Raw genomic sequence first — 19,175 nt, 5'->3', positions numbered from 1 at the left:
CTCTCTCTCTCTCTCTCTCTCTCTCTCTCCTCCCCCCCTCTCTTCCTCGCTCTCTCGCTTCGTAGAGCGTTTGATGAGGCGCAGGTGTATCGATAAATAATTCGACGGAGAGAGGCGTTGAGAGCCGATCCTCGTGCGCTAATCGTCGTCTGTTCTAACGTACGAGCTAAATTTTGCAAAGCTAGGTAAAAGGATGTAAATAGACGAAACACGAAACACGATCGGCCGTTAATCGTTCGGATCGAATGATAATCGTGATCTCGCGCGGCCATTAAGCGGAAATAAGTGGTAACGATATATACACGTAATTAATAGTTAGTCCCAACCGCGATGATAAATCTTCGATGGTGGACGATAGGCGCGTGATCGTATTCGAGCACAGCTGGACGAGTTGATATCGATGAAAGAAAAACGAAAAGAAAAGAAAAGAAAAAAAAAGAAAAAAATTTCATACGCGTATCCTCGCTGACCGCCGCATCGCTCATAATGCGAGATTGCGAGTTCGAGAAGCTAGGAGATGGGGAGGGGGGGGGGGGGTTATTAAAGAGGATAATATCGACGGCGGTGTAACGAAATCGAGTTTCATAAGGTGCGTGAAATTTCATTCGAAAACTCGTAAGGAGGCTAACCGCGATCCAATTACCGCGCTATACAAGTAACTAAAGAAGCGAGGCTGCAAATTGATTTTACTCGGTGGCTCGCGTATATCGTATATATCCCATCCCGTTTCTCCGATCGTGACAAAAGTTGTTAAAGAACGATAATGTGACGCGTTCCATGAGTCCCGTCGCGCAGTGGTTGCGGAATAATGTATATTAAAATTTATTCTCAAACGTATAAAAAATAATTGTTTCAACGTATATTAAAAAATTTTGTAATCCTCTTTTTAAACGTTTACGGATTAAATACGCGGTATATAGGCATGCGATTAATCGATAACCGATCGGTCAATAGGTTTTTTCAATAGTTGAGAAATATTGTGTGAATTTTGTAACAACTATTTGAATTTTAATTTTATAACGGATATAACATCTCGAAAACATTTGTTTTAAATTAAATTTAAATAAGTTATAAATTATCGATAAGTTTTTTATTTTATTTTATTTTATTTTATTTTTGTTTGTAAATTAAACTTAGAGTTAAGTAATTACTTGATATTGGAAATTCACGCAATATAACGATTTGTCACATCGTTCCATTCATGATATACACTCGCCATTTAGCGAATTCTTTAATCCAATCATTGATATTTATGAATTAATTTTAACCTACCTATATTACCAATAATAATATTCCTAATTTTAATTGACAATTTTTTTATTTCTTTCAATGTTTGAGCAATCTATATACGGTACAGATGTGCGACGAGATCGAAAATTTTTAAAATTCTTTCCTACTACTTCCGTGTTCTCATTACGATTCTCATACGAAATTTCGAAACGAAATAAATCGGGAAGAAAAAGTAATAATAACGCGTACGCAGACTGTTCATTATGCAAATGTATCGCGTTCCGCGAGCAAGTAATCAGCGCGAGTTTTGAAGATTGATCGAAAAAAGGGAGGGGCGTTGCATCGAATTTACCGGTCCGTCGCGTCGCCTCCTTCTTTTTAGAGCGTGGTGTCAAAAGGAGACGAGCCACGCGTGATTAAACGAGTAACGGTTAAACGGATTACTTACATTGTGAGCCTTCCACTCGCGTAATAAACGGAAATTAACGCGAAACACGAGGGGAAAAATGGATGAAATTTATTTTGCGCTTGAAATTATGATTTAAAGATATTCGAAATTTATTATGCCACTATATTAAACTATTTCAGCTAGCAAATCGAGTTTCTTTTTTAAACGTTATAAATGTAACATTAATTGTAACAAGTTCTTAAAAGAAAATTGGAAAATTAATTTTGGAAATTAATCTCGACGCGATTAAAAAAGTATGAATTTTTCGTTACCATCTCTCTTTATAATCTTCGAAAACGGACGCTCGAGGAAATACGGTAATACGTCTGAAAGGAATGATCGCGATTCCCTTCGCTTTCTACAGTACCGGCGGAGAGCTTTTACATATTCGCGAAGTGTACACAAACCGTCTCTCTCCCTCAACAAAGAACCCTGCCTTTCGCATATTCTCCCTCTCCTTCTCTCGCTTACTCGCCATCATCGCTCTTTCGAGATGCACACTCACCACTACTCTGAACCTCATTCACTCAAATTTATTCGATACAGGGAAGATATGCGATATTACATCCATACCCTCGAATTTTTCGAATTTTTCAAATCTTTTCGATTCGTTCCACGTTTTAAAATTTACATTTAATTGGAAAAATTTTAAAAAATTATCTTAAGAAAAAAAAAATTTTTTTCCTCCCCCTCCTGTCAAGAACGAGAAGTAAGTGAAATTTTCTACGCTCCTGAGTAGAATTTCCGTGTCCAAGGACACGCATAATTACTCGTAGGAAGTAACTGGTTAATTAACGTTCCTTCGAAATAGGAGAGAGCGCCATAAGAGGCAGTGTAGAGGCGCGACCTTGGCGGAACAAGGGTTCCCATCGGTGTCTCGCGGACATCATCGACGTTGACTGATTCATTGGCTCGATTGGAATCGATCGAATCGCGCGTGGCAATTACACATTCATCTATTCATTGGAACGTGCAAGGCCGATCAGGGCTGTGCGAATAGATCGGCCGCGTAGCGAATCAATTTTGCGTCGATTAAATTATAATACCTGGCCACGAGTTGCCCGGCTCGAGCGAACATTCGAAACACGTTCGAGCGACGGATGCGTTATCGCGGCGGTTGGGAAATTACCCACCGCTTCCCCCTCCCCATCTTTTTACCAAGGCGGAAAAAAAAGGTTCCGTTCCGAAGTTTAATTCGACTCGACTCGAAAGAAGAAGTTTCGCGCGTTAAAGAAACTCGTTGGATTTTAATCGAAAGATATCGGAAGAAAAGTTTCGTTTATGATATCCGTGGCAACTTTGCAGATCCTTACTTTATTCCTCGCTAGTAAGCGAAATGCTCGATATCTCGTTTCACGATACTTTTATTTCTTTCGCGGGAATGAAATAATTAAAAATCATTACTCGCTTCATCGAAACGATGCGTTATTTTTTTGAAAAATGTTTTTTACTCGTTCCACGTTAGCGAAAAAAGTAAATTTTCAATCCGTTCGATTCACTGCACCGGTGCTTGTATAATTTATACAAGCGTGTAATAATTAATAATTAACGTCTGCTTCGTACTATTCATCACGAGTGCTTCAACGCAACTAAGGAACGTGAAATATCATACATAAAATATTTTTCCTTTTATCTTCCTTTTATCCTTTTTTTATAAATTACTTTTTTTTTTAACGCGAAAAAAAAAATACGAAATTCATTTCTGTCCTATTATTGCAAACGTACACGCGAAATAACCAGTTTTAACCAAGACAGTTACAACCGCAGAGATTATTGAAATAACGAACATTACTGTTGGCGAGCGACGTACGTTTATTAAACACACAAGGAGTCTGTCAGGAGTGTTTCGTTGCCAACTATAGCAAACCACGACGGAGGATTATTCGAAAAGGGACAGAAATTTTTTTTACGATCCTCTGAAAAAGCAAATACGACTATTTCAATTTATTCGTATTACGAAAATTATTAAACGTCGTAAGATTCGTTGCTCCATCTATGAAACGTGGTGTATATCCACGCATATATAGAAACGTAGGTAGTACCTAACGTACGCTTATACGAACCGGACAACCTTGCCCGCAAAGTATCATTTCCACGAATACCGGGCGTATTGCCATATTGCCCAGAGGCCAGATATCGAAGTGAACGAAATGAAGGGAAGAAGAGATATCGCCGACGCTACTAATTCGCTCCTCGCTTTTTTCCATCTCGAATTGGAACAGCTAAAAATTCTCGAATCCTCGACCGTCCTCGTCGTAAAACGATAATCATCTGCGATCGATGAGATAAAAATTTGTAAATAATTACACATTATGGATTCGACAGATGTCGATTCGAACGAAGAGCTTTTTTTTTTTTTTTTTTTTTTTCTATGAAAATATAATTTTTCCCCGTTTTTCGATTGTTGGAAAAAATATAACGCAAGTGTTTACGAGTTGGTAAATAAGGTTGAATTTATTAATAATAAAGGAGGAGAGGAGACCTTGCCTCGCCAATGGAGAGTCAAACTCTCCGTCCGTGTATACGTGTTGGGGCGATAGTTGGGAATACGCAACGAACACGACAGCCTGAATATATAACGAGCGAATTAATAATCATGAATATTCTTTAATTATATTTCAAAAAGTGACTCACACACGGTACATAGAACGACGAATATAGCGAGAGGCCGACTGCACGCTTTTCACAGTGTAGCCTCGCTATTAAAATTACAACAACGAGTGCTTATCTTATTATTAAGTGTTAACGAGTAATATAACTTATACGTATATACGTATATTTTGCTCTCGATTAAAAGCTTTATCTGGAATGGCGTACAATTGACCGATACGGATTCTGTCTCGCTCGATTTCCTCGTCGCCTTTTTATTTTCGATAAATCGAAGCTTTCCCCAGCTTTCGCATTCCTTTCGTTTTTCAATCTCGTTCGTCCTTCGAACGAAATAATACGAGAGAGAAAAAAAAAAATTCAATCAATCGAAAAAATATTTTTAAAAAAAGCGTATTACGAAAGCGACGAAAAGATATAAAAAGAAAAAAAAAAAATGGAAGCAATGTCGCAACATTGTTTTAACTTCCTATCACGGATATCACGACGCTGGCCGCACACATTCGCGATGACACAATCTCCAGTAATCGTGGAATCCGCAAAACCACGCTCTAAAAGCTCTTACTTTATTCCCTGAAATTTCATTACGATCCCTGGAAACCGTGGAAAATCAAATTTTCCCGCCCCGTGTTTATAATATAAATGTGGACCGGACGCAATGAAAATACGACGAAATGAAACTCTGCTCTCTTAATTTCACGCTTTCTCTATATACGGAATTCGACTGTTTCGATCCGTATGTGGAGAAACTTTTTTTTAGAGCAGGTTAAAATAAATAAGAGATGGAACGATTTTAAAAAAATCGCACACTACGAGGCGAGCGGTCTCTTTTTTTCGTTGGAAAAGTTTCACCGAGTGAAAACGTTTCGAGACGCCTCCGTTTGCCTTCCTGTTCGAGCATTGACGACCTCAATTAGATCAATTCTGCACCCACAAACCGGTGGTGTGGGTCGCTTCTATAATAAACAGGAAATTAGAAACGCGTTCCCGCTGTTTTGACCCTTCCCCATCGACTTTCATTGGATGAAATTGCGCCACGAAATATTAATTCGAGATTCGATAACAATTCGTCTCTGTGCAACCTGACCTAACATAACAATTATATTTATACGACAAATATTCGAAGCCATTAGCCTCCCTCTCCTCCGCCCAAGCAAATTGACTCGCTCGAAATGCCCGTTGTTATTTTCGAACAAATCGATTATTACGCTGTCTCGTATTTGTGTAACGGTGCAATCGCGGAGCAAACGAGATAAATATCGGACATTTAACGTCGTTCCATCCCTTTCGAGAAAACGAGGTCTCCACTTCGTTCCAATTTCGCTTCGAAATTTTACATCTACGCGAAGCACCGTGGCCGAGAGGCGTGGTTGGTTATTATACCCCAAGTGGGAAAGAATATCGGTCTTGTTCTCGACCGCGTTCATTAGTATTCCGGACGATACGTTTCTAGTGGCCGGCCGCGAGACGAGTAAAAATGGGTAGCCCGATCATAATTTCATTCCACGCGAATATACTGTTCATTGCTAGAAAGACGAAAGAAGGAATGCAGGTCTGATTAATTAATTGGGAGGTAACATTTATTTTTACACGCATTTTTGTTTGTAGCGTATTATTTGTACATTAATCCGATTATGACAGAGAGAAACAATAAAACGACGATTTGTATCCAAGTCGTAGAATTTTAATGTATTCTAATTTTAACGTATCAATATAATATAAAAATTTTTTTATTTCTCATAATATATGTAGGTTAATTATAATTTATATTTTATAACGGTAATTATAAAATATATGTAATTTTGTGTTCGAGTAGTTAAAATAATTGTATGTATACGAATAAACTATACTATAGATAGTTTCGAAAAATACTTCAGCTTCCAGTTTTAAATAACTATTATAATATAACTTCATAAATGAAAATAATTTTATATATTTTATAATTTCGACCGTTCAAATTGTAGCTCTTCACTATGTAGCGTGTGGTGTTAGAATCGTCAACAAAGCGCCTAGGGTGGGGATAGAAGCGTCCTAGCGAAGGACCCCTCTTGCTTCTCTACCGTCCCGCGAGACTTTTTTCACCAGTGAACAGTATATATATATACTGTTGTTGAAAACAAGCGTGACGAGAGAAAAGAAGGCGACACCGAATCGACTCAAAACACGTTGCCCTTCCGAATGTTGGATTTAATTGAGCGGCGATCGAGTGAATAACGTATGTTATCGGATAGAAAATAAGACGAGAAAGGCGTGTAATTTTGGCCATTTTGCACGCGTGATTTTATCTCGAGTGTGCAACTTCTGTTTTCATGTTGAGAAGAAAAAAAAATGGAAAGAAACCAGTTTGCCGATGACCTTACTTAACAAACGCAACTTTCAAATCGTTTGGTAAATTTTTAAACTGAAGCTCTTTATTTCCCTTTTATCGCATTCGCACTTCTCATTCGCTTTCGTTTTATCCTGCGTATATAGAGTGTTAAACGATCAAACTGCATCAATATATTCTATGAGTAAAAATAAGAAACAAATGTTACATAGATGCAAATGCTTTATAATAAAAATATGAGACCTAGATCAATAGCGAATTTGTTGTTGGAATGTAACTAAGGTATTTATGAAATTTGCTCCTAGCCATAATTTACTGTTTGAAATAGTCGATTAATAGTGCATTCACTGAATTCAGTGATGAACAAAATTTAATAGTCAAAGTTACTTCCATAATCTATCGTTTAAAATGTAATAATAATCGGAAATAATGTCAAACGGGCGAAATTATACAAAAAACAAATCGATACTATAATAATTATGAATAAATATTATTTTAATAAGTAATTACTTATTATTAGTTAATGCTCAATTCTGATTGAATCAAAGCAAGATAAAGATGAAATTCGAACTTCTTTTCAATGTTCAATAAAACGTGATAATAAAGCGTTTGCAGACTTATTATATTTATATAACGTTCTTTTCTTATTTTTATTCATAGAACATACCTGTACCTTTGATTGTTTAATTCAGAGACACCTTGTATAAATAATACGCTCGAGAATCGGATAATATCTAGCGATAATAATTTAACCCGATAGATTTCTAAATTTCGCGAAATTAAAATGATACTCTCTCTCTTTAAAATTTCACAATCGACATTTAACGGAATTAATTAAAACGCGTGAACATAATCGATAATCCCCTTCTCCTCCTCTCTATAGGAATACTATATTACGAATTCAATCTAGGCCAAATATTGCTCTCTTTTATCAACGTAAAATAATCAACTATGTACGAGTGAGCGAATGTCTCGTTGCGCATGCCTAAAACGAACAATCTACGTTTCAATCCGTGCGTCGTTTCGCGACTCGACTATGAATGAGTTTTGTTCGCGCGCTCGCCAACTCTATGCGAGTGTACAGAGGGAATGTCGTCCGTATAAATGCACGTGCTTGTTTGCTTTGTTGCAAGCGAAGAGAGTGTGCACAGGAATTTGGAGAAAAAATACTTTCCAACTTGTGGAAAGTCTTTTTTTTTTTTCTTTTTCATCAGAAGTCAAAACTCGAATAACATCTCGCGCGAAGGAAAGAAGCGCGACCTTTTTGCGCATACGTAATTTTTATTCCTATAATTATATCGCGATTAATAACACGAATTCGTTTTTACTCGTAGCGAGGCAGTGGATAAGACGGAGACAGAGAATCGTGACAATACTTACCCAGTATCCCCGATGTAATCCAACATCCGTATCTTGAGCATCTCCAGTGAGGGATGATGAGTTGCATACGAGAGAGAATAAAACGAAATGGAACGGCGGAGGAAGGTGGGCCGATATCGTCACACAGTCTAACACGAGGAATCAAACGGTACTACGTCCTCGATGCCTCGAATCGAACACACGTCGTGCTCTACCGTGCTATATGCACTCTGCTACGATGTTTCGAACGTAGTTATCCAACCTGTTTCGAAATAATCCACACGATTCCACGCCGTCCAAGTCAATTATTCGTATAATTATTTCGTTTGATTTTATTCTTCGATTGGTGGTCGATCAGTCCGATCATCACTCCTTGGATCCAACGATACTATTTTCATTTTCTTCCTTCTATTTCTGGTAATGGTTCGTCCTCTCCTGTGTCGAATGGTGGCGAAAAAAAGTCGAGTGAGTCAGAGCGTTTTCGCCATCCGTTTCATAGTATGCGTGTATCCTCGTGAAACTTTGAACAAACGTCTTTTTCTCTTTCTCTTTCTTTCTCGAAAATTTTAAAACCGCACCGTGTTATTATCTCGTCGTTTCGATTAATGTTTCTTCGAAGAGAAACGAAACCACGGGTATATTCCAACGTTGGAAGTTTTAACGCGTGTAACGTCGCCCTATTTTAAATTACGTAAAATAAAAGCTAACCTAAAAAATGTTAAACTTGATCTTGAAAGGACGAGTTTTGCGCGATGATTTCTCGCGCAACGATGATTTTCAAGGATGCGAGACGCAGGTTAAAAGGAGTTTGTAATTTTCACTTTAAAGTTTGTAGATAAAAGCGCGAGCATCGAGAAACGTTTCCTCGGCCATTATCGGGGAACCGCGTAATCGTTTCGAGAGGCAGCGGCGGGAGAAGGAGAGAAAAATCCGTACAACTCCTCGAATATCCCGGCGAGATTTCTATTGCAACATTTACATTTAACGAATGATCCACTTAAAGCAGTCGATCAGACAGCTGTGATTTATGCGGGAACATTCCGGGAACTCGAGACATTTCAATTACGTTATCGCCACGCGCTTATACCTAACGTATATATTCCAACGGATACCTTGAATGCACAAATTCTACTATTTTTTACATTTTTCAAAATTTTTCTTTTTCGAGATTTTTATCGAACGAATTAGGGATAAAATACGACTACTCGAATTCCATATTTCCGACCGAATGTTTCGATCGAGTTGTCGAAAGATTCAAGGTCGCGTTTGTCCCCAATCGCGCAAATTACTACTACTTTACGTCTTTCGAAATTTTTCACTTCCCATCCTTTTTTGAGATTTTTATCGAACGAATTGGGAACAAAATACGACCTCTCGAATTCCATATTTCGATCGAAAGGTCGCGTTTATCGCCAATCGTACAAATGCGAATGCATAAATTCAACTATTTACGTTTTTCAAAATTTTCCACTTCTCCTTTTTTGAGGTTTTTATCGAACGAATTAGGGATAAAATACGACTACTCGAATTCCATATTTCCGACCGAGCGTTTCGATCGACTTGTCGAAAGATTCAAAGTCGTGTTCGTTGCCAATCGCGCAAATTCTACTATTTTACGTCTTTCGAAATTTTTCACTTCATTTTTTAAGAGTTTTATCGAACGGATTAGGAACAAAATACGACTTCTCGAATTCCATATTTCGATCGAGCGTTACGATCGAAAGATTCAAGGTCGCGTTCGTCGCCAATCGTACAAATTTTATTATTTTACATTTTTCGAAATTTTTCACTTCCTGTCCTTTTTTGAGATTTTTATCGAACGGATTAGGAACAAAATACGATTTCTCGAATTTCACATTTCGATCGAGCGTTTCGATCGAAAGATTCAAGGTCGCGTTCATCGCCAATCGTACAAATTTTATTACTTTACACTTTTGGAAATTTTTCACTTCCTGTCCTTTTTTGAGATTTTTATCGAACGGATTAGGAACAAAATACGATTTCTCGAATTCCATATTTCGATCGAGCGTTTCGATCGAAAGATTCAAGGTCGCCAATCGTACAAATTTTATTACTTTACACTATTCGAAATTTTTCATTTCCTGTCCTTTTTTTCGAACGGATTAGGGACAAAATACAATTTCTCGAATTCCATATTTCGATCGAGTTATCGAAAGGTTCAAGGTGTCGCCAATATAAATTTCATTGTTTTTTCAAAGTTTCACGAGGAACTTTAACCAAGTTGTTTCGATCGTATCTATCCTTAAAGTTGTAGAGAATAAAACGCCGCTTCGAAATTTGTCCCATGTTTTCGCGATATTTCGAAATTACCTTTCTCAACGGCACACCGTCCAATGCTCGAGGATACGAAGGTGAAAAAACATCGTTTAAATTCGATCGATTCTCCCTCCCGAAATATAGATTACGTGCGTCGAGAACTTGTTCCACCTTTCTAGAAACGACACGATTCCGAGATAAAAGTCCGCTCAACTTCTCCCCTATCCTGTGCTTCAAAGACGCCGTTTCAAAATTCCAATATATCGAACCTTTCTCGCCAACCAAACTTTTCCGAACGTCCAGTTGATTCGATGACAAGTCGTCCGATTCATCGAATCAAAATTGAATTCCGCTCGTATATCTCCCCTCTTTTCTTTTCGCCCTTCGATTCAAGCAACGGCGATCCATCTTAAAGTTTCGTTCGAAACCGCTGAATACCGCCTCCGATCCTTCTTCCAAGCGGGATAAGCTCTCTCGAGCTTGCAAGGAAGAAGCGGAAGATTCTTTCCAATTGATCTCTCCGGAAGAATAATCGGTTCAATCGAGAATTCAAAACAAAAACTTTTATGGATCTTTCGTGTCCCGATCAGATGCACGCTTCGATATTCGTTAAAAAAGAAAAAACTAGTTAAAAATTCCGAATAAAGCTACTTTAAATAATTACTTATTAAAATGAATTCGAATGAAACATTTATTATAATCCATCCGCTTTTCGTATAATTCTCTTTGCCACTAAATTATTTCCGATTATTATTACGTTTTTCAATATTGATAAATTATCGAAGTAAGTTTATTCGTAACTATTAAATTTTGCCAACTCTGGATTCCTCGCGAATCGTTACACGAAGATATAAAGATGGATTTATTCGATCTATTCGTTATTTTCGAACGAAAATTTTTGCACATAGATAACCGAGAAATAACGTGAACATCGTCCTTCCCCGGATAGAAGTTCCCGTTCGAATCCGGTCCGAGTCTAAGCACGCGTTAACCTACACACCGGCCACTTTGGAATCGCGTTACGATGGTTTTTTGTATCGATCACGGAGGCGAAAGAAAAGCAACGTCTTTTGCTCGTTACCGGATCACAATCCTAGAGGGTAGGTTTACCGTTGGACTCGGTTTGCTCGTTACCCGTTTCACCGAATCACGTCCTCGCGATTACACGAGGACGATCCCAGGATACATCGGGATCCCGTTATCGTTCGCGATCGATCAACTCCCTCGACGTTTCTTTCGCCAAGCATTATCCCGCTCTTCGTATTTTCCTCTATCTTTTTTTTCCTTATTCTTTTCTCCTTGTTCGAATCCCTTTCCTGGTCGAAAATTGGCGGCAACGCTGGAATCGTAGCCAGCAGAGACACGGAAACCGTTTTCACATTTCCAACTACGTCATCGTCACTATCAAACTCGATGACACATTTTTTTCTTCCCTTCCCCCGGTTTTATCAATATACGCGCGAAGCTCGCGTCGCAGAACAGAAACGCGCACAGATCGGGCCACAGCCGCTCCTCTTGTTTGTATTCGTCGATTCCCCTTTCCTTTTTCGCAATGTTCACGCATCGAAAGATTCGAAGAAATTTTTCGATTTCCCTTGAATCGTGTCGATAACCAGTTTCGATAATTGAGAAGAACGACGATAAAAGAAAAGAGGAAAGATAAAACGGGACGAGTGAAAAAATACGAAAAAATGATCGGAAAGAAGATTTAAACGGGCGAAATATTAAACGAACGTCGAACGTCGCGATTTAAATCGCGTAATACTTACGGATTATTATATATTACGGAATATCGATCGCGTTTCATCTGCAATTTATCATAGAGCGAGGATTAATGGTTGGATTCGAGGCACGCGTTACTTTTACACCTAAGAAATTAGCCACGCGGACAGTGGAAGAATTAATTACCGTTAACGGTAATTACCACGAGCCAAGTGACTCGTTATGGTCGCGTGAAATGCGATTTTTCCAGTCCGTGGAAACTAACCGGTGATCTCTCCCCCCCTCCCTCCTCGGCTCGTATCTCTTCGACCGTTTCTCCTTCTCGAAATTAACCAAGTTGAATCGTCGTCGTCGTCGTCGTCGTTAATTAGTCGTTCCACCGATCGTACCGCGGCCAACAAATGCCTCATAACATCGTTTCTTCGAATGTGTTCAAATTTTTTTTACACTCTTCGCCTCGATTCCATACTCACAGTGTTGCCGAATCTTTTTCCACGCGCGTTGGCGCGACGAGTTCGTCGACGACAAGTTCGTGTATCGATCGAGCGGTTTCGTTGTTCGCGCAGGGAGTTGGGATTGCCGATCGATGTGCGGATCGAGGAAAGACGGACTGCGCTCGATCGGCACGCGCTACCCGACCTGACAACGGATCCAAGTGGCGGAGGACTGTTTTAGCGGCCGGCTGAATGCATCGCCAGTGGCACTCGCTCTCCCTTCTCTCCGTCTCTCGACAACGTCTCACTCTTCTCTCTTTCCCTCTCACCGACTGGACGCCACCTCCACCTCCTCGGCCACCTCCCTCCGTCTGACAACCTCTCTTCGCGAGTCTCACGATCGAGGGAACCGAAGCGTGCACCGCTTTTAACCGCCTTCTCTAACCAACCCTTCACCTCTGCACACCGCCTCTCTCTCTCTCTCTCTCTCTCTCTCTCTCTCTCTCTCTCTCTCTCTCTCCCCCCTCCCGATTTCCCTGTATCCGCGTTTTCGAGGAAGTAAAATAAGTTTCGAGAAAATTTCAAAGATAATCGAAGAAATTTTGAAACTCGTTTTCCTAGTTCTCGTTATAAATTATACATTTGGCGGGCGGGCGTTATGCTTTCTGTGCGTGTTTAATTCACGCGGAAGCAAACGATTTCTCGTCTCGCTTTGTAACACTTTTTCTCGACGAAAGAGAGATATACGCTCGTTCTCTTCGAAAAAAAAAAAAAGATTTCAAATTTTTTAAAAAGATTTGAGGAAATTTTACGGAAGATAAATCGATTGTGTAGTGAAAAAGTAAAATAGTTTCGAATAATTCAAATATGGATTTTTTTTTAGTTCAACGACAACCCTGTTCGAGCCTGTTTCTTCTCTTCCTCCGTTATCCTCCCTCGTCAAAAGCGTCGCCTCTCACTTTCACTTTCGTTCCGATGGGAGAAGGTTAGAGACGAGACGAGTGGAAAGCGTAAAATACACAGCTTGATTCAACCGGTATTCGTGCTTGGATCACTTGGAGAAAAGTGGGTGCTTTGAGCCCGATGCGCTACGAGTTTCAACTAGCTCGTCGTTTTTCTGTATTTACAATTTCTAATAAGTACCAAAGGTTGATTGTAATTAATTAAAAATTGGCTACGTGACTCGGCGTAAGGAGTTTCTCCAACTCCTTCCCTTCCTAGCCGATGTAACGCGATTTCTATTTCCACGATTATTTTATTTTTGCGCTCGAAAGATATTTTTCGGGGCGGGGAATTAAGTAATTAAAATGGATTTAATAATCGTGAAATATCATTTATCACCGTGTTAAACTAGCCCAGAAATGGAGGTTGTATACGAATTCAACCTACAAAATTGAAACGGAGAACGGTTTCGTACGCTTTTTTCACACGAGAAGTAGCGCATCGTTACTCGTGCAACATCGAGATTACACGTTCTTCGATCGAAGCGCTCGACCGAAATCTCTGTTATTCGCGCGCGAAACGAGTCGTTTTCTACTCGAAGAGAACGGAAGAAGGGAAAAAGAGGAAGAGAAAAAAGAAAAATTCAATTTTCAATCTCTACGAAATCTTCTTACGCGAGAAAGAAAGGAAGAAAGGATTCTTCTATTCGACGACAATGATTTATCGTCTCGTATACTTGGCTTCACGATTTTTCGGTTCTCGTTTTCAATTTATCGCCAGTGGCAATGACTCTCCTTTCGACCCTTCCTCGACCATATTTTTTTTTTTTTTTTTTTTCCCCATCTCCCGAAGGAGAGCTCGTGAGACCGAGGGTTCGTCGTGCACGCGGTGCAGAGCGCGCACGGTGACCAAAGGTAGCGCATATTTATGGGGGAACGTAGGAGCCACGCAGCGGAATCTGTACCAACCACGTCAACGTTCATTGAATATAAGTGGCCTGCTCCGACCGATTAACCGCGCTCCCGTATTCCATGGTCCGCTTCCATTGCACCAGTTTACAAATTTATCCTCAAATTTTTCACCGAGGAAAAGCGACGACGAATTTTTTTAAATATTCGAATCGAAGAAGAAGAAGAAGAAGAAGAAGAAGAAGAAAAAGAAATATCGTTCTAATTATATATCGATGCATCAAAGTTGTTTAGCAAACGTCTTATTACCAAAACCAGTCAACATCGAATTCGAAGAAGAATGCCAACTACCATGCAGGTTGCCGTGTGGATGCCAAAAGCCATAATCACGAAGCCATAAACATTTTCTTCATATCGATTGTTTTGTTGTGTACCGCGAGATGAAAATAAATCGGTCGAGTTACCATTTTACGAATAACGTAAAGATAATAAGAAATAACAATAAAAGTAACAAGGTAATCTGTGGATTTACGATCGTTCCTTGCATTAGATGATAAATTTATCCACTTATTTTATTATATATATATATATTAATTATATATAAATTTATCCACTTATTTTATTATATATATATATATTACGAAGAGGAGAAGAAACGAAGAATTAAATTTTTCATCGCGTTTTCATAAAGAAATTTCAACGAGGGCAAACAACGTTTAATCGAGACGGTCAATCGCATCGATTGAACAATAAGTCTAAATTATTCGTTCATTTTCGCGTCCAGAATCACATCTCGAGTGGTTCGATTATATAACCTATCGTTATTATGATAGCTTATTTCTTTCCAATAAACGCGCTCCAAAATTTACGACTCGTATCTGATCGAATCGCTGATTTAACCTATGTATAAACCTCGTCGAATAATGGAGAATAACAAAGCATTCGAAGGTATATTTTCTTCGAGCACAACTCGAAAGGAATTCTTCGTCTCGAACGTTATATACCGCGATCTCCGCGATTACATCATCCGTTCATTTCTCGTCCCGTACTCGTACTAATTGCAAGAATCCCAACCACGAGCGATCCCGTAGCGAGGATGCACGCGACACGGCTCATTGCGACACGTCTCGAAGGAGATAGAAATCGAATCGATTTCTGTATCTTTCTCGTTTCCTTCGCTTCTCTCCGGCTCACGATGATACTATTATTACAAAGCTCATTTTCGAATGGGATAATAACACTGGTGGGAAGAAGGCATCGCGGGAACAACGGACCATGTTACCAATTGCTTTCTTCCAATTTGACTGCGTTATGAATTTTTAAAATTGACTCGAGGTTCGTCCAGAAAGAGAGAGAAAGAGAGAGAAAGAGAGAGAAAGAAGAAATTACCTCAAGTGGCAAGACAGCGCCTCTATCGGTTCAACGAGAACTACGGATATTTTTTAAGAAACAGTTTGAAACGAAACGGCTCGGTTACCTAATGCACGTACGGAAAAATAAACTCAACGTGGACTGAATTACGCTCGGTTTCTTCCAATAGAGGCGAAACGAGGAACGAGGAAAGAAAAACAAAAAATGATCGTTCGTATATTCGGAAAGGACGTCCTACTCGGTTTACGTCGAGTGAAGAGGGGGGATCGGAAAAAAACAAAGTAACGGTGTTTCGCAACGCGTGTGCCACGTTTTTCCAACGTTGGACTCGACGAAGATACGAGTATTTGTTTGCGGTAGATTCCCTCGGGAAGCCAGCCAGAGAGATAACGGCTTCAGGAAGTTCCACTAGCCGCGTGCAAGCGACGTTTCTTTGTCCCAGGGGATAAAGCTGCTATACCGCGGAAAAATTTCCGGAAATTTCTACAATAGATTTCTTTTTCTTCGGATACACCGTGTAATCTGCAATTACGTCCACAATCCGTATCTTGCCTTTCCCTCTACCAAGTATTCTAATCGGAAAAGGATCGTGAGTTTAAGTAAATATTTTTCTAGATTTAAACGTTTCTTTCTTGTTCCTATCCTCCCCTCTCGATTTTTACGCAAACGCACACGTGCCCGTGTGCTTCCTTCTAACGACGCGTTCTAAAATATTCTCATTTCTCTTCTCCCGCCCTCTCTCTCCCTGTCTTCGCGTCTCCTTTCCATCGAACATAAAAAAGATTTAGATATTTTTACGAGATGTAAATTGTAAAGCTTTCATAAAATTATCCGCTTCTCACCTTTTATGATTTCATTCGAAAGAAGGGACGCTTAATTACATACATACGTATAATTTTATAGTCACTGTTGAAAAAACACAGTTTTAAAGAGATTTTCCTATTTATTTACTCCGTGCCCTTTTGAAAAAATTCTCTTCTTCTTGCGCTTCGTATAGCAAAGTATAATTTCAATTTCAGCCGAAACGAAACGAAACGAACGAATTCGTGTCAACGGACTCGGGGATACGAATACGAGAATCGCGGAATCAAAGAAAAGAGCGGATTCGTCGTCGTGATTTCGTGGAAAAAGAGGCAATTAATTCGATCGGACGGGATAATCGGCAGGCGAGTTGTTCCAGGTAACACACCGTTTCTTATCCGAGATGGCGAATACGAGAGAGGTGTCGGCGCCTTCGCCCAGATACCCCTACAAGGGTATTATCGAGGGAAGCCATAAATGGTCACCACCTCCTCCCTACCACCTCGTACAAATCTCCACGTTTAACCCTCTTTCTATTTTGCGCAACGTAGTCAACTTACCACGGTTTTTTTCCAACGAAGCACGAACCTCCCTCGTGCGCTCGAGTCGGATCGAACGGCGCGGCGGGCATCTCGATCCCGAACCGAACCGAGCCGAGCCGAGCCGAACCGAGCCGAGTAGAGCCGAGCCGAACCGAGTCGAGACGAGTCGAGACGAGAAAAATCGACCGCGACACGCGCTCCCTTCTCGCCGCTTCTCCGTTTCTAATCAACCACCGTTCCCGTACCGATATCCAATGCAATTTTACACCGGTCACGTTGCATCCGATCCCAAGGAATTACATCCACTCGTTTAAATCGAATAATCGTAAAATCGATTTACGGTAAACGATTTTAAACCGTAAAATCGTTTATGCCTATATGTATATGTTCCATTCAAAGTATATAGCAATACCGTCATTTTTATTCGAACGAATGTCAGATGGAGCCGGAAGAAAAACTCGACTCCTCGAAACTTCTGTCTCGAACATTTCGAATGAGAAAAATCGAATCCTTTCGACTTTTTTATCGACAAGAAGAAAAAAAGAAATTTAAAAAGAAAAAGGATATACGTCCTCCATCGTCGTTCCCCATCGAAAAATAAATCGACCAACCGGAATCCTTCTCACCGGAACCGTTAATTAAACCGATCTGGCCGCTTCTGTCGCGGTGTCAAACCCTCCTGTCCCCCTGTTCAGGGGAATCGAACCCTTCCTCCCTTCCTCTCTCGCCCGAAGAATAGAACAGAACGGAATCCTTTCGGACGATTCAATTATTCGGGGAACTCGGGCCGGGGATGGCGAAAATAGGGACGGGGTATCGGGATGCTGCGCATTTCAGGGTTGCTGCGTTTCGACGCAAGAATAGTCAATTACGTACGGGGTGTCTCTCTCTCTCTCTCTCTCTCTCTCTCTCTCTCTCTCTCTCTCTCTCTCTCTCTCGCCGCCAATTTCGCCACCATTGTGAAGACGAAATTTAGCGGAATTATCTCGCTTCCCTTCCCTCCCCGCCACCGACACCATTAATCTCCGGACGAAAGAAGTGCAAAGAGCGTCCTTGAACCGCGGCGTGCCCCGCTGCGTCCATCCGTTCCCTGTACAAAAATTCGCGTATCCACGAAAAACTCGTGCTCGAACGATATTGAGCCAGACGAAGAGAAAAACAGAGAGAAAGAGAGATTGCAGACGAAGGTAATATGTATGGTATATACATACATATATATATATATATACATACACACATGTTGATCCGTTCTTTTTTTGCAGAGAGTCTGATAAAAGTAGAAGTGGATAATCTAGTTGCGATGTGGGCTCACGTAGCGATGTGAATAGAAGAGGGAGAGGGAGAGAGAGAGAGATAGAGAGAAAGGGGGAGTTTATAGACGCGTATGTAGCACGATGCAGGTATCGTGCGTTCAAGAGGCTCATCCGCCCTTCGATGCAGGAGGAAAGAAGAGGAGGAGGCGAGGTATAGATCAAAGGAAAATTATACGATGAAAAGCCGGGATGGACTGGGCTTAATGAAGTAAAACGTTACGAAAGATCGGGACGTCGAGACGGTGAGGAGTGTTTTGTTGAATTTATCGAGTATAATGAACTCGTACCCGATCTGTGTGTTTTCGTTCGAACGAATACGATGGAAAAAAAAAAAAAAAAAAGAAAAAATTGTGATCCTTTTCTTAACCCATTTAACATATCTTTTTCTCTTGGCTATTTAGTTTTTTTTTTTTCTTTTTACGTCAATCAATTTCCAAAGAATTTCCAAAATTATTGACGAGAAAATGAATTCGAAACGTAAAAATTCTCGCGATTAATCGATCGATCGAAATCTTCCCCCCCCCCCCCCCTCTTTTTTACATCAATCAATTTTGAATTTCGAAAATTCTTGACGAGAAAATAAATTCGAAATGAAAAAATTGTGCCAATTTTCGCGATTCGATCGATCGTTCGAAATCTTCCCCCCCTCCCTTTTTTACATCAATTTCCAAAGAATTTTCAAAATTTTTGACGAAAAAATGAATTCGAAATGAAAAAATTCTCGCGATTAATCGATCAATCGAAATCCTGCCCTCCTCTTTTTCACATCAATTAATTTCGAATTTCGAAAATTCTTGACGAGAAAATGAATTCGAAACAAAAAAATTGTGAATAAAAAATTGTGTGAAAATCAATTTTCGCGATTCGATCGATCGCTCGAAATCTCCCCCCCCCC

General features: G+C 39.9%; 1 protein-coding gene across 9 annotated transcripts in view; it reads right to left on the bottom strand.

The window, feature by feature from the left end:
* Positions 1-19,175, bottom strand: part of LOC122714262 (rap1 GTPase-activating protein 1) — a 112,135-nt gene that overhangs the window by 85,394 nt on the left and 7,566 nt on the right. Inside the window, exons 1-3 of one of the 9 annotated variants that reach the window (XM_043935449.1) lie at positions 12,443-12,610; positions 10,302-10,422; positions 7,992-8,405 (exon numbers count right to left, since the gene is read on the bottom strand). The exons of 2 other annotated variants lie outside the window; for them this stretch is intronic. In XM_043935449.1, coding sequence (XP_043791384.1) covers positions 7,992-8,032 — 41 coding nt within the window. In that variant the 5' untranslated portion in view covers positions 8,033-8,405; positions 10,302-10,422; positions 12,443-12,610. 6 more of the 9 variants (XM_043935448.1, XM_043935450.1, XM_043935452.1 and 3 more) reach the window with 6 other exon arrangements.

This window comes from Apis laboriosa, unplaced genomic scaffold, assembly GCF_014066325.1.
Source record: "Apis laboriosa isolate Shangri-la unplaced genomic scaffold, ASM1406632v1 scaffold28_cov147, whole genome shotgun sequence".
Taxonomy (NCBI): domain Eukaryota; kingdom Metazoa; phylum Arthropoda; class Insecta; order Hymenoptera; family Apidae; genus Apis; species Apis laboriosa.
The sequence above is the reverse complement of the archived record's forward strand: the minus strand, read 5'-3'. Positions and strand labels throughout refer to the sequence as shown.